Source organism: Barbus barbus (genome assembly GCF_936440315.1).
Source record: "Barbus barbus genome assembly, chromosome: 21".
Classification (NCBI taxonomy): Eukaryota; Metazoa; Chordata; class Actinopteri; order Cypriniformes; family Cyprinidae; genus Barbus; species Barbus barbus.
The window spans coordinates 7,549,559-7,565,470 of record NC_136749.1 but is presented as its reverse complement, the minus strand read 5'-3'; the positions used below and the strand labels follow the sequence as shown (position 1 = coordinate 7,565,470).

General features: G+C 34.7%; 1 protein-coding gene across 1 annotated transcript in view; it reads left to right on the top strand.

The window, feature by feature from the left end:
- Window positions 1-15,912, top strand: part of LOC306887870 (transcription initiation factor TFIID subunit 2-like) — a 98,944-nt gene that overhangs the window by 45,036 nt on the left and 37,996 nt on the right. Inside the window, exons 17-19 of the mRNA XM_079445873.1 lie at window positions 1,257-1,397; window positions 12,784-12,894; window positions 13,088-13,281. Of these exons, the coding sequence (XP_079301999.1) occupies window positions 1,257-1,397; window positions 12,784-12,894; window positions 13,088-13,281 (446 nt within the window). The remainder of the gene's footprint in view (window positions 1-1,256; window positions 1,398-12,783; window positions 12,895-13,087; window positions 13,282-15,912) is intronic.

The window sequence follows — 15,912 nt, the reverse complement described above, 5'->3', positions numbered from 1 at the left end:
TGTGGGGCAGAGAGAATTTAAAGGCGAGAGTATAAATACAAAATATTAAGAATTGACCAGTCTTTTTATTAGGAAAATTAAATGAATTGAGTTTATATACAGTTCAAAAGTAGAAAATGTATTGAAATTTATTGCCTTATTGAAAATGCAATTTGATTCTCTGCCAGTAGGAGGCACTTTTGGAACGGTTTCCCTCGTAACAACTGTTCACAAAGCTGTGCGGCTCTCATAAATGCTACTTTATCAGGCAGTATTCAGGCATTATAATTTAGATGAGATGAAAATGACATCGAACGTTTGAGAAACGCCCCCATTTTGGTCCGCAGAGACCTACACTTGCATTTGTCATTGTGTTTTCTGACTTGGTATTTTGTTTTCAGATTTGTCGTTGTGTTTTTTGACTTATAATATTTTCGGAATTGTTGTTTTCTGTTTGTTTTATTGTTATTTTGTTTTTTAGATTTGCGTTTGTAATTTATTTTGTCTTCAGAATTGTGATTTGTTTTGCACTTCTCGGCCACCGTTCATAACCATTTTCAACTGTGATAAGAATAAGCAATGCCTCTTCAGCACCTCATCAGCATATAATGATTTCTAAAGACTCGTATGATGCTATGATGTAATTGCTGCCAAATTTCAGCTTTGCCATTTGCAACCCCAAATATATATATTTTTTTTATTTATCCCAAACTTTTGGATTGTTGTGTATTTTCCTCAGCTCTGATAAAGGATAAACAACACCTCTTTCTCCAGACTTGTGCTTGCCAGTTGACCATGTTTTCAATTTTTAAAATGTTACACAGCATTTTGTCCCAAATACAGGTTATCATATTGCAAAAACACAGACTACAGTTAGCAAGTGATGTAGGCCTAAATTATCACAGAAAAACAAGTGACAAGAAGTGTAAAAAAGTGTTGTACATCATACATTTTGTATTGAGATTTTCTTCAAGTGAAACAAAACTTCATCCTCGCTATACTTTAAAAGTTGTATTGGTTATTATTTTTAGCATGACCGTAATTGAAGTAGCGTTTTTAAAACTCTAAAGCAAAACAAAAGTGGAGACGTGGTAATTTGACATTAAGGTCACTTATGACTAATGACATTATTGTTAAGGTCAGTTAATCTTAAGGTTAAGGTCATCTTTAACACTATCTTGTTTATTCATGCATTTGAATTAGCTGTTGAGTTTCCATACTGTTTGAAATGATATTGCTTGCTTTTTTGGGAGGCATTAACTGTTGACCTGTGTTAGATTGCTAATTCCATGATGAGCACCTGGACTGGCCCCCCAGCCATGAAGTCTCTTTTTACACGCATGTTCTGCTGCAAAAGCTGCCCGAATATTGTCAAGACCAACAACTTCATCAATTTTCAGAGCTACTTTCTGCAAAAGGTAATACCTTTTTTATAGTTGGATAATTTAAGATTTTAATTGTAGCCTAGTTAGATAAGAAGTTCACTTTTATCTTCAACAGAAAGTATCACAGACAACCTTTGGATCATAAGACAGAACCCAGTGATTCATGTCAGAAATGAAATATGTAAGACAAACACGCTCCTCCACAGATGCTAGATATCGGCCCGGCATGTAAAGGTGCCGTAGAGGTCCCTCAATGAGCGCTACTCTGGTGCCTGAATGTTAAAATAACAATTGTTGTTAGTCATTAGCACATCATTTTTTCCCAAATTCAGTTTTATTTTTTTTCTAAATTCTGTTTTTTTCTGTTTTAATTTTTTTGGATTCCTTTTTTTTCTGTTTTAATTTTTCTGGACTCTTCTTTTTTTTTATGGTCAAATTGAATGTTATTAATCAAAAAGCATGTCTAATTAATTAAAATAATGAAACTTATACAATTTAACATTAATTTATTAAAAGTGTAACAAAAATGACATGTTTAGGGCCGTATGAAATGTTTTATTTTTTTCTCACTTTATTGTTACCAAATTCTGTTTTAGCATGTCTAATTATTTGAATGCATAAAAACTATTTTTATTTATTCTTATAGTAACCTTATGAAATGTTTTTCCCCCCTCAGAAATTCTGTTGTGTATTTAAATTTTACTGGTTATCAGATGAATGCATAAAACATTGATTTAAGTTATATTTTAATTAATGAAAATTAAACATTTAAACTCTTGGCAAATAAAGGGGATTTACTATTAAAATAAAAATATTTTGTGATTATTTAAAAAAAAAAAAAAAAGTTTTATAAATTTATAAACCGTACAAGTAGTATTCTACTAAATAATAGTAATATAACCTATTTCTGGCACCTATTTCTATTTCTATCTAACCTATTTCTATTTCTGATGTCTTTAGAAGACCAAACTTTTATTTTGACGGGTTGCCTTGAATAACTTTAAAGTTCTGTGTGTACATGATATGATGCTAGTTTTACTCAGAGGTGGGTAGAGTACCCAAAAACTGTACTCAAGTAAAAGTAAAAGTACTTCTAGAAATATTTACTCAAGTAAAAGTAAAAGTAATAGTCTGAATAGTTACTGGAGTAAGAATAAAAAAGTATCGGATAAAAAAAACTACTCAAGTAGTTAGTTACTAGTTACTTTGGATCATATACTGAATATAGTCTATTTTTATTTAGATGTATAGATATTTAGATAAAATTTATATATATACACATACACACATACACATATTATATATATATATATATATATATATATATAATATACACACACGTTCAAAAGATGTTTTTTAATGTAATTTATTTCAGTGATGCAAATGAATTTTTATCAGCCTTTAAGCCAGTCTTCAGTGTGACATAATCCTTCAGAAATCATTCCAATATCTTGATTTATTATCAATGCTGTTCTTTTCAGCTTTCTATTCATAAAAGAATTGTGAACACATGTGAACCTGTGAATGTCACAGGTTCCAAAAAAACAGCAAAACCCTGTTGAAAAAACCAGCATATGCTGGTTTAGGTATGTTTTGAAGCATGGGATGCTGGTTTGGGCTGGTTTAAGCTGGTCCTAAAATGGTCTGACCAGCAAAAGACCAGCATTACAGCTTCAAAACATACCAAACTAGCATATGCTGTTTTTTTCAACAACACTGATAATAAATCAATATATTAGAATGATTGCTGAAGGATCATATGACTCTGAAAACTGGAGTAACAGCTGATAAAAATACAGATTTGCATCACTGAATTAAATTATACTTTAAAGTATATTATGTTATTAATTAATTATTATGTATTATTTATATATGTATATAACCTCTGACACGGAGAAGAGAGAAATCTCCTCACATGACCGCTACAGAACATCTGAACATAATGAAATAAATGCATATGACGGATCTTCTTCCGTCTGTTCCGCAAAATGTAAACAAAAGTAGCCTTTATTTCTGCAAGCGCAAATATTGTGAAAATATCAATATTAATTGTGTCTAAGCAAAGGCATTCCTCCTGGAACTAACGCGGGTTTGGCGAGTGTTCATTTCATACTCTGTGACAGCTTATTTAATGAATTAATTCTAGATTGTATTTAATGTATAAGGTACATTTACAACAAACTGGTAATGTCATAGTGGTTTGTGTACTGTAAACGAATCTATTCCTGTGGAACCGACAGCACACGCGGTGTTCATCTAATGAATATCTTCATAGCTAGCAAACCATAGCCTTTGCAGATTTGCTTTCAACTGACTGTAGATCCAAAAAAAGCCATGGCTTCAACGCTCTTGATGTTCATAAACTCTGAGTGAGAACCGCTTCAGAGACTCAGCGTGTGCGGCAGGGAACTGAACGAATCATTCAAACTGATTCGCGAACCGATTCACTGGTTTGCCAACGGGTTTGATCGAGCCTTCGAACAGAATTGATTCAATAGAATGAATCATTCGCGAACGGACATCGCTTGTTGCCCAGAGAAAAATAGACGGCGCGTTTGGAATAAATTGAAGCATTTTTGTCTTTATTATTTTTCTTTATTATAGTATTGCAATAAGATAAAGTAACGAGAGGAGCGTCGCCCACAGTAACTAAGTAAAAGTACAGTTTTTTCACTAAAAATTTACTTGAGTAAGAGTAAAAGTACCCAATTTTAAATATACTCTAAAAGTATTAGTTACTCAAAAAATTTACTCAAGTAAATGTAACGAAGTAAATGTAACTCGTTACTACCCACCTCTGGTTTTACTCAAATGAAATGGTAAAATGCTCGTAAAGTGACTTTCAGATCAGTTCTGGAGATGTTGGTCATGTACTTATGTCCTCATTGAGACGGCAGACGCTGAAATAACCGCGAGCGCCACGCGCACTGTGTATATAGTAAACAAAACCACGCATCTGCTCCAGAGACGCACAAAACATGCTAAATTCATATTTAAATTGACTTTTGTGGATTAATATTTACAGATACTAGTCCATATCGCGATTTGATTTAAGTGTAATGACCTACTTTTGATTAATTCGTCCAAACTTTGACCAATTCCGTGACATTCCGCGTTAAACTGTAAATTCCGTTTTTATGACTGGATTCCGCGATTCCGTCCGCGTTTTCTGGATCGCGAAAATCATCGGGCCCTAGAATTATTCGTATACTTCTCAGGGCTCGCAAAACCGCTGGCCCGACGTCCCGGGGCTATTGTGTTTTCCTGTCGGGCTACCAAAAATGTATCACTGCCCTGCCCGACGGGCTACCTTAAATACAGGGTTCCCACGCAATGTTCCCTCTAAGCTGAGCGTGCACGCGGCTGCGCAGAAGAAATAATGTGCCTTGCGCACACAAAAATGAGTTGGGAAGCCATTTGATTGAATGCCGCCAGTAAAAGGGAAAGAATAGCAATGCTCGGGCAAACCGCTATAGAGCTGATGTCACGACAGAGTTAGAACCGGTGAATGCGGTTTACAGGTTTCATAGAAAGAGAACGATATGCACCAAATGAGTCGCCGTAGAAACTGAATATTTCAATGGTTGTGGTGCGCTCAACACGAGAGACAACACAAACGCAATGACATGTGAAATAAAACATGCTCATGTATTAAAGAAGAGTTGCTTGATTAAGTGCTGGAAATAGCGCAGGATGGGCAAAGAACGGTAACAAAACTCTGAAACGTACAGTCACACACAAGAGTATTGTACAAACTGTACTTCATAATGATGTTTAGACAGCTATAGAAGAATTCATATGTTCACGTTTTTTTATATTTAAATTACAGATTTCAGCTTAAGTTTTGCTTCAGTTTGTATTCTATTCTATTCTATCAGTTTAAATAGTTTGTTTTGATAATATATTATGTTAGGCCTATATTATAAACCTGGTAAATAATTGACCTTGTTTTTGAGTCTTTGACTTTGAGTCTCTTGCTCATCAAGGCTGTATTCATTTAACAAATACAGAAAAAAACTGTGATATAGTGAAATATTGCAATTTCTAATATTGGTTTCTTATTTTAATACCTATACTTTAAAATAGTATTTATTCCTGTGATCAAAGCTGAATTTTCAACATCATTACTCCAGTCTTCAGTGTCCCATGATCCTTCAGAAATCATCCTAATATGCTGATTTATTATCAGTGTTGAAACTGTTGTGCTGCTTAATATTTATTTAGAACCTGTGTTTCTTTTTTCTTTGATTCTTTGATTAATAAAAAGTTCAAAAGAACAGCATTTATTCAAAATAGTAAAGACTTCTATTGTTAGAAAATATTTCTATCAATTTTATTCATTTAACACATCCTTGCTGAATAAAGTTTATTTAACTTTCTTTAAACTTTTTTAAAGTATCTTTAAAAAGAAAGAAAAAAAAATTTGACCCCAAACTTTTGAATAATTTATATTGTAACAAAATCGCTATTTTGACTAAACACTGTTCTTTTTAACTTTTTATTTTTAAAAAATATCACAGGTCCCCAAAAATACAGTATATAAATAAAAAAGCAGAACAACTGTTTCCAACATTGATTAAAAATCAGCATATTAGAATAATTTCTAAAGGATCATGTGACACTGAAAATACTGCTTTGCTTCACAGGAATTAATTAAATTTTAAAGTATATTAAAATAGAAAGTTTATTTTAAATTGCAATAATATTTCACAATATTATTTTGTGAAATAATATTCAGTATTTTTTATCAAATAGATACAGCCTTGATGAGCATAAGAAACTTCTTTAAAAAACTTTGATCCAAACTTTTGAACTGCAGTGTATTGTTCAGTAAAAATGTTTTCTCAGGTAACCTAAAATGTACATCATTTAGTTACATCAAGGGTCAAATCAAATATAAATATAGCTGCGAGCAGCGATGACGGGCCCAAGCCGTCAGCATACGCCATCCCGGTGGCATCGATAAAACGGTGCCCAGCGAGCACACACATTACAGTAACCCTCTGGCAGTTTGGTTTTAAGGGATACGGCAATTAAAGGGTTATTCCAAACCATCAACTCTGTGAAACACACACACACAGAACAACATATAAAACTTTAAATTCTGTGAAAATATATTTTTCATTGGTAGTTGATGTTAGTTAATGCATTTACTAATGTTAACAAATGAGAAATTATTATAGTTACCAAAGGTTTTAATGATTTATAAGCATTTTTTAATGATTTATTTTTCCATTAACTAACATGAATAATTTATTCTAACACAAATGAATAAAGTAAAACATATATTGTTAATATTTAATGTTATTTGTGAATTAACCAATGTTAAAAACAACATTATTTAACTGTTGTTAATTTACATCATTAATAAATATATACCATTTAATGTTTATCAAAATCAATTCCAAAATGTGTTAATATATTATTACATTTTAAAGTTTTATCTTTTGAACATGACTATTTTTCTAATATTAAAAATATTTTGTTCATTGTAAGTTCATACTATCAATGAAGAATTAACATGCTGTAAAAAATATATTTTTCATTGTTAGTTCATGTTAATTAATGCATTCCCTACTGTTAACCAAAGAGACTTAATTATAAAGTGTTATCAAAACCTTTAATGCTTTATAAGCATTTTTTAAGGATTTTATTGAGAAGTTTAAACAGACCCTCTCTCTCTCTCTCTCTCTCTCTCCCCCTCCACACTCACTGAACTCACACAGTCAGTCACCCACCCAGTCACCCACCGCACACATTAGAAGCAGTGACAGGAGAACTCTGATAGTTTTAATTTTCTGCTCTCCATAGTGTATTGTAAATTCATGAAATTAATCACATATCTCAGACTGTCTTGTTCTGTGTATGTAATTTTTTATGAAGTGTTTGGAAGCTGCTCTTTAAAGATAAAAAAAAAAAGTGTTCTTTTTTACTGTAACTTTAATAAATTGCCATTAAATCACCGTTCAAGATATCCTAAATCAGTCCGCAATGTAGCATCTTCAGTATCTTGGAAGCATGTGAAAAAATGTTTGGTGTGAATTTTTGGTTTCTGCTTGAAGGAGTATGAATTTGTTTACAGCCCGTTTAAAAAAAAAAAAAACACATAAAAAAAAAAAATAGCCGATTTCCTGTTGGTCGTAGCTAATGACTGTAAATTAGAAAGTTGTCCGGATTAATAAGAACAATTTATGTACCGAGTTTGGTGTCTGTAGCTATCATTATATATATATATATATATATATATATATATATATATAATCATTAATAATTATATACCATTTAATGTTGATCAATATTAATTCCAAAATGTGTTTATATATTATTACATTTTAAAGTTTATCTTTTGAACATGACTAATTTTCTAACATTAAAAAGATTAATAAATGCTTTAAAAAAATTGTTCTTTGTTAGTTCATACTATCATGGAAGAATTAACATGCTGTAAAAATATATTTTTCATTGTTAGTTCACGTTAATTAATGCATTTCCTAATGTTAAGAATTGAGACCTTATTATAAAGTGTTATCAAAATCTTTAATGATTTATAAGCATTTTTTAAAGATTTAAAAAAACAGACCCTCTCTCTCTCTTTCTCTCTCTCACCCACTGGCTCAATCCACACAGTCACTCACACAGTCACTCACACCCCACCCCACCCCCACCCCTCACTCAGCTGCAGGCTGACAGGGATCTCTCACTCAGAAGCAGTCTAAGTCTAACTCTCTGATAGTTTTCAAATTTTCTCCTCTGCATAGTGTATTGTAAATTCATAAAATTAATCACATATCCTCAGACTGTATTGTTCTGTGTATGTAATTTTTTATGAAGTGTTTGGAAGCTGCTCTTAAAAGATAAAAAAAAAAAAGAAATGATCTTTTTTACTGTAACTTTAATAAATTGCCATTAAATCATCGTTCAAGATATCCTAAATCCGTCCGCAATTTAGCATCTTCAGTATTTTGGCATCATGATAAAAAATGTTTGGTGTGATTTCCGTGTTTCTGCTTGGAGGAGTATTAATTTGTTTACAGCCCGTTTTTAAAAAAAACCCACATTAAAATAAATATAGCCGACTTCCTGTTGGTCGTAGCTAATGACTGTAAATTAGAAAGTTGTCCGGATTAATTAGAACAATTTATGTACCGAGTTTGGGGTCTGTAGCTAAAACTAACCCCCTCATTTTTGACAAAAGGTGGCGCTATAGAGTGCCTCTTCCACGCCCGTATATGAGCTTTTTCCAGTGTCTAACTATCATTAATACTCATATGTGTGTTGAGTTTCATGACATTCTAAACATGTTATCTGCCTCAAAATCACCAGAAACGAATTTTCAACTTTGACACGTTGCCATGGCAACATAATTTTAGATATCAATCTTCCCTTCACAGTTTTACATCGGCCGTGTTTTGACATTATTCTGGTGAAGTTTGAAGCAAATCGAGTAAAAATAAGATGCTGAATTCAAAGCATTTTGAAAACGACACACTTCCTGCAGCCAGTTGGTGGCGCTATAACTTTCAGTCATAATAGTCACATCTATCCGATCGGCATCATACAAAGAACAAATCACTGAAGTTTGATCTACATCATACAATGTATGTGGACGTTATTAGGCATTTCCTGTGTCTCATTTTTCGCCATAACTTCATCGCCTCGCCACGGGCAAACCGTTCGACATATCAAAAATATCTTCGCAATTTAGCGTCCCCAATGTCCTGAGATCATGTTCACCGAGTTTGGTGGCAATCGTATGGAAATCCTCAGAGGAGTATATCAAATTCCAGAGCATGCGCTTTTTAAACAGCCCTGAATAGCCGACTTCCTGTTGGGCGGAGCCTAAGACATGCTGCGTGAAAGTTGTTCAGCTCAATGAGTTCTATATGTGTACCGAGTTTCATATGAATACGTGCAAGTATGTGTGAGCTATACATCAAGTTTTCTGACAATTTTCCAGGGGGCGCCGTAGAGCCCCTGTGCCACGCCCGGGTCCCAGCCTCAGCGGCGTCCTAATGGCCGCAGGTTCCAATGTGCGTGCCAATTTTCGAGAGTTTTCGGGCACGTTAAGGCCCCCAAAAGTGCCCGGATGATTGAAATAAAAAAAAAAAAAAAAAAAAAAAAAAAAAAAAAAAAATAAATATAGCTGCAAGCAGCGATGACGGGCCCAAGCCGTCAGCATACGCCACCCTGGTGGCATCGATAAAACGGTGCCCAGCGAGCACACGCATTACAGTAACCCTCTGGCAGTTTGGTTTTAAGGGATACGGCAATTAAAGGGTTAATCCAAACCATCAACTCTGTGAAACACACACACACACACACAGAACAACATATAAAACTTTAAATTCTGTGATTGTTCTGTGTATGTAATTTTTTATGAAGTGTTTGGAAGCTGCTCTTAAAAGATAAAAAAAAAAGTTTTCTCTTTTTTCTGTAACTTTAATAAATTGCCATTAAAACACCGTTCAAGATATCCTAAATCCGTCCACAATTTAGCATCTTCAGTATTTTGGCATCATGAGAAAAAATGTTTGGTGTGATTTCTGTGTTTCTGCTTGAAGGAGTATGAATTTGTTTACAGCCTGTTTAAAAAAAAAACCCACATTAAAATAAATATAGCCGACTTCCTGTTGGTCGTAGCTAATGTCTGTGAATTAGAAAGTTGTCCGGATTAATAAGAACAATTTATGTACCGAGTTTGGTGTCTGTAGCTATCATTATATATATATCTATATAAACATTAATAATTATATACCATTTAATGTTGATCAATATTAATTCCAAAATGTATTAATATATTATTAAATTTTAAAGTTTATCTTTTGAACATGACTATTTTTCTAACATTAAAAAGATTAATAAATGCTTTAAAAAAAATTGTTCTTTGTTAGTTCATACTATCATGGAAGAATTAACATGCTGTAAAAATATATTTTTCATTGTTAGTTCACGTTAATTAATGCATTTCCTAATGTTAAGAAATGAGACCTTATTATAAAGTGTTATCAAAATCTTTAATGATTTATAAGCATTTTTTAAAGATTTTAAAAAACAGACCCTCTCTCTCTTTCTCTCTCTCACCCAGCTCCTCAATCCACACAGTCACTCACACAGTCACTCACACCCCACCCCACCCCCTCACTCAGCTGCAGTGACAGGGAGCTCTCACTCAGAAGCAGCTCTGATAGTTTTTTAATTTTCTCCTCTGCATAGTGTATTGTAAATTCATGAAATTAATCACATATTCTCAGACTGTATTGTTCTGTGTATGTAATTTTTTATGAAGTGTTTGGAAGCTGCTCTTAAAAGATAAAAAAAAAAAAGTTTTCTCTTTTTTACTGTAACTTTAATAAATTGCCATTAAATCATCGTTCAAGATATCCTAAATCCGTCCGCAATTTAGCATCTTCAGTATTTTGGCATCATGATAAAAAATGTTTGGTGTGATTTCAGTGTTTCTGCTTGGAGGAGTATTAATTTGTTTACAGCCCGTTTTAAAAAAAAATCCACATTAAAATAAATATAGCCGACTTCCTGTTGGTCGTAGCTAATGACTGTAAATTAGAAAGTTGTCCGGATTAATTAGAACAATTTATGTACCGAGTTTGGGGTCTGTAGCTAAAACTAACCCCCTCATTTTTGACAAAAGGTGGCGCTATAGAGTGTCTCTTCCACGCCCGTTTATGAGCTTTTTCCAGTGTCTAACTATCATTAATACTGATATGTGTGTTGAGTTTCATGACATTCTAAACATGTTATCTGCCTCAAAATCACCAGAAACGAATTTTCAACTTTGACACGTTGCCATGGCAACATAATTTTAGATATCAATATTCCCTTCACAGTTTTACATCGGCCGTGTTTTGACATTATTCTGGTGAAGTTTGAAGCAAATCGAGTAAAAAGAAGATGCTGAATTCAAAGCATTTTGAAAACGACACACTTCCTGCAGCCAGTTGGTGGCGCTATAACTTTCAGTCATAATAGTCACATCTATCCGATCGGCATCATACAACGAACAAATCACTGAAGTTTGATCTACATCATACAATGTATGTGGACGTTATTAGGCATTTCCTGGGTCTCATTTTTCGCCATAACTTCATCGCCTCGCCACGGGCAAACCGTTCGACATATCAAAAATATCTTCGCAATTTAGCGTCCCCAATGTCTTGAGATCATGTTCACCGAGTTTGGTGGCAATCGTATGGAAATCCTCAGAGGAGTATATCAAATTCCAGAGCATGCGCTTTTTAAACAGCCCTGAATAGCCGACTTCCTGTTGGGCGGAGCCTAAGACATGCTGTGCGGAAGTTGTTCGGCTCAATGAGTTCTATATGTGTACCGAGTTTCATATGAATACGTGCAAGTATGTGTGAGCTATACATCAAGTTTTCTGACAATTTTCCAGGGGGCGCCGTAGAGCCCCTGTGCCACGCCCGGGTCCCAGCCTCAGCGGCGTCCTAATGGCCGCAGGTTCCAATGTGCGTGCCAATTTTCGAGAGTTTTCGGGCACGTTAAGGCCCCCAAAAGTGCCCGGATGATTGAAATAAAAAATAAAAAAAAAAATAAAAAAAAAAAAAATAATAATCCTTAGAAGAACAATAGGGCCCTGCGCCTTACTGGCTTGGGCCCTAAATAGCACATTAAAGTTAAAAGTTACACACTTTTTTGTGTGCGTGCTGTACAGGTCTGGTATAAAGAATGTTTTTGCTCAGGTGCCCGAAATGTCCGCCCAATTGAGAAAAGTTTTGCTGAGGAAGAAAAAAAATTAGAGGGAACATTGCTCCCACGGGTCCTTAAATTTGATACAACTAAACTGAAGAGTTTTTAAGGTTTTTAAATATGTTAAATGGTATAAGAAATATTTTTTCAAATTGCCTTAAATAGATTTTTAAGAATTCTGCAAATACCTTGTAAATATTCAAATAAAACTCTTTCCTTGATTTTCGTTGATATTTGTGTATTGAAAATGTTTTTGATTGACATTTATGGTCTTTATTTTATTTGGGCTAATTAAATTAATTTTCGGGCTACCAAAATCTGAAGAGTACCTGCCCGAAGGGCTACCAGGGACTTTGAAGTTTTGCGAGCCCTGCTTCTTTGAATTCTTATAATTCATATGTGCTAGAGAATTATTGGAAACTCATTCCCTGCCATATCGGCTATTTGGCATTAACACTGTTTGAACAAGGCTCACGGCATCACCACCAAAGATCCAACTCCCATCTTCCAAACGTTTTACTCTGTTGCTATCTCAGTGGATATATTGCAGCTTATAGGCCAACACATCAGGCTGTCAAAACCCTGACACCTACTTCCATTTCAAGGAAGAGGGCTGAACACTATTGTCAATCTTTTGCACCACAGCTGTTGCTAGAATGACACTAAAGTAGACTTGACTATTCTTTTCATGTAGACTATGCCTGTGGCCATGGCTCTGCTCAGAGATGTTCAGAACCTTTGTCCCAAAGAGGTCCTCAACTTTATACTGGACCTCATCAAATACAATGACAACCGGAAGAACAAGGTAAATGGAGCAAAGACAATTGGTTTGTTGAAAAGAAATGTTGATGAAAGGTAGAAGGCTACATGCTACAAGTGTCCCAACTGATCTAAACCTGAAAGCTCATGTTTTTTCTATACATTGCTGTGTTTATTTACATAAATTGCTTGTCAGAGGTAACATCACAGAACTGTTGTAATTTTTTTTTCTACTGCAGTTTTCTGATAATTACTATCGTGCTGGGCTGATTGATGCCCTGACAAATTCACTGACTCCTGCCATCAGCATTAATAATGAGGTGCGCACAGTGGACAACTTAAACACAGATGTTCGCCTGATCTTGGAGGAAATCACACGCTTTCTTAACATGGAAAAACTGCTGCCGAGCTACTGTAACACCATAACTGTCAGGTGTGTGATCTCTTTTACATGCATGTGATTTGTGGAAATTTAGATGGGTCTCATGAAAAGCTTGCCAAGAATGCCCACAACGGATGTCTGATACCTACAAACTTATGAAAAATGAATTTGCCAAGTTTGTGAAACTTCCTATTAAACTTTTGCCAGATGAATGCTAGGCAACGGCATTCGAAATCTGCGCTGTCTGAGCTTCACGAGCGCGCCGGCTCGCTTCCCCTGTCTGCGCGTCTTCCTGAAGCGTTTGACCAGAGCTATGGCTCCACCAACTACAATGTCCAGCAAAACGTCGAATAGTCAAAATCCGGTAAAAGATTTTGTGGTGTGTTCTGCCGAATGTTCAGCAGGTCATTCCTGGTAAAACTGATCGTATTTGAGAAACAAAAACAGTACAAACACTGAAGAGCAAAGCACAGTAGCTGCCATCTGCGCCGCCATCTTAGAACATCTGGACCGTTTCACTAGTTTTTGCTCCTAAGTGAAAGTTGTAGAAACCAGACCATTAGCTGTGGTTTTAAACTACTCTTTATGGTCAGAACATGACAAACACTTCACTTTTTTAAGTTTTTTACACTTTTTTTTTTTTTTTTTTGTCAACAAAATAGAATCTTAATAGAAAAATGTATTTCTTAGTTTCTGTATGTTCTACTGAGTGATATTGTTTTAAATCAAGAAATTGTTTTGTGTTGCCTGATAATATTAATAATAATATTGTCACTTAGAAATGCACATTTGATGATAGTAGGCTAGTAGCCTGAGTTAGGGTGCAGATGTAAATTTATGTTCATTATCAAAAACCATAACATCTGTAAAAATACACAACCTCATTTTTATATGTAGAAATATAATTATTCTAACTTTTCTTTTTATTATTATTATTAATCATCCATAGTAGCATACATTTAGATCATAACTACAGTTAAAACCACATATATAGCACCTCAATACCATGGTAAAAAATAGTATACTAATACTAATAGTAAAAATATTAAAAATATATGGTTTCTAGGTATTTGTATGAAAAACAGTAGTCTAGATACATTTAGTATAAATGCACAAACGCTATAGCTTAATCACAGAAAATACTGTTATTATATCCCATTTCTTTAATATATGTTAATAAATGTATTAATACATTTGATTAATAATATAATAAAATTCAATATGAATACCCACATTTCTGACACAATACCATGGTGCAGTTATTGTTACTACAGTAAATCCATGGTAAATGCTGGCGATCTGTAGATTAAGCCTTCTGCTTGTATCGTTATGCACAGTGTTTCTGCTGTTTGAATCTGGATCTCAGAGTGCTGTTTAGTGCTCGTGTGACCGAGACTTGTTGTCAGTACATTAAAAAAAAAAAAAAAAAAAAAAAACTTGTGTTGCCATGAGTTTGCCTACCAATGGTATGAGAGGAGCACAGCTTTCACTCTCAGCCAAACTAACATTACTATCCAATCAGAATGTTTTGCTCTTATAAACACAAGACGCGCATCATAGTATCAAATTGCAGAATCGCAGCCCCGATGAATGGAGATGTGCTACAAGTTGAAAAAGCTGCGAGGTGCAATGGTCAAAGATGTCCATCCAGCGCATATTTACATGGAAAAACTAATTAAAAAGCAGCGGAGCTTTGTAAACGGCTCAGAGTAGTCATGTCATCTCCATAAGAACGATATGATTGCCAGAACAAACTTACAGGGTTTTTTGGAAAGTTCCTGTTCATATCTCTTAATGGTTACCGGCAATTTACCAGTAAAGACTGTATGTGTGAAAGGCTCTAAACTCTTCCTCTATATGCTGTGAATTTGAGTTGCTTAACGTTCATCTGGGAAAACAGTGTGCATTATCTCACTAGATTTGTAACGTAAATCATTTATAAATCTTTGCCAACACAGGAGAATACGTCAACCTATTTCTAAATATGCCATTTATTGTACATCACGAAAATAAAAGTTTCTTAGTTTGCATGTGGCCAAATATAAAAATTTAATGGATTTAAAGGTGGGGTATGTAATTTTTCAAAAACGTTTTAGAAAACTGAGTCGGTGCTGAGTACCAAAACCAACTTGTAGCCAATCAGCAGTAAGGGGCGTGTCTACTCATGATATGGAGGAGAGAGCGTTCAGTGAACAGCCGAGCCGAGCAAAAAAACTAAAGAGGAAAACCTGCGGAACGATAAGGCAAAAAGTAGGACCCGTGTAAATATCGGATCAGCCATCCAGCGCTGGAGTGAACTCAAGGAGCGGAAGGCCTGCGATCGGATTCCGAGGTTGCTTTGTTTCTTCCCGATAGGAGAGTAACACAGTGTTTACACCAGACGTGCCGCACCGCAACAGCTAAAGCCTGCCTACACTAGACGTTTGTATTTCAGGCGAGAATGTAGTTGTTTAAAACTCAAATCTGTGGTTTATTTATTAAAAACGGCGCTTATTTGAAAATGTGCTTCACCGATTATGGAGACGTGAGCTCCACGCGATCACCAGGCGCCCAGTGCTCATGGATCCCGAAGAGAGGAGCATAACCTCAACTAGTCCTTCTGACATTTGCTGCTGGCTCTGATGTCTCCGTAGGGGTTAAACATGAGAGATAATTTGTTAGGGGTAAATCTAACAAAACTTT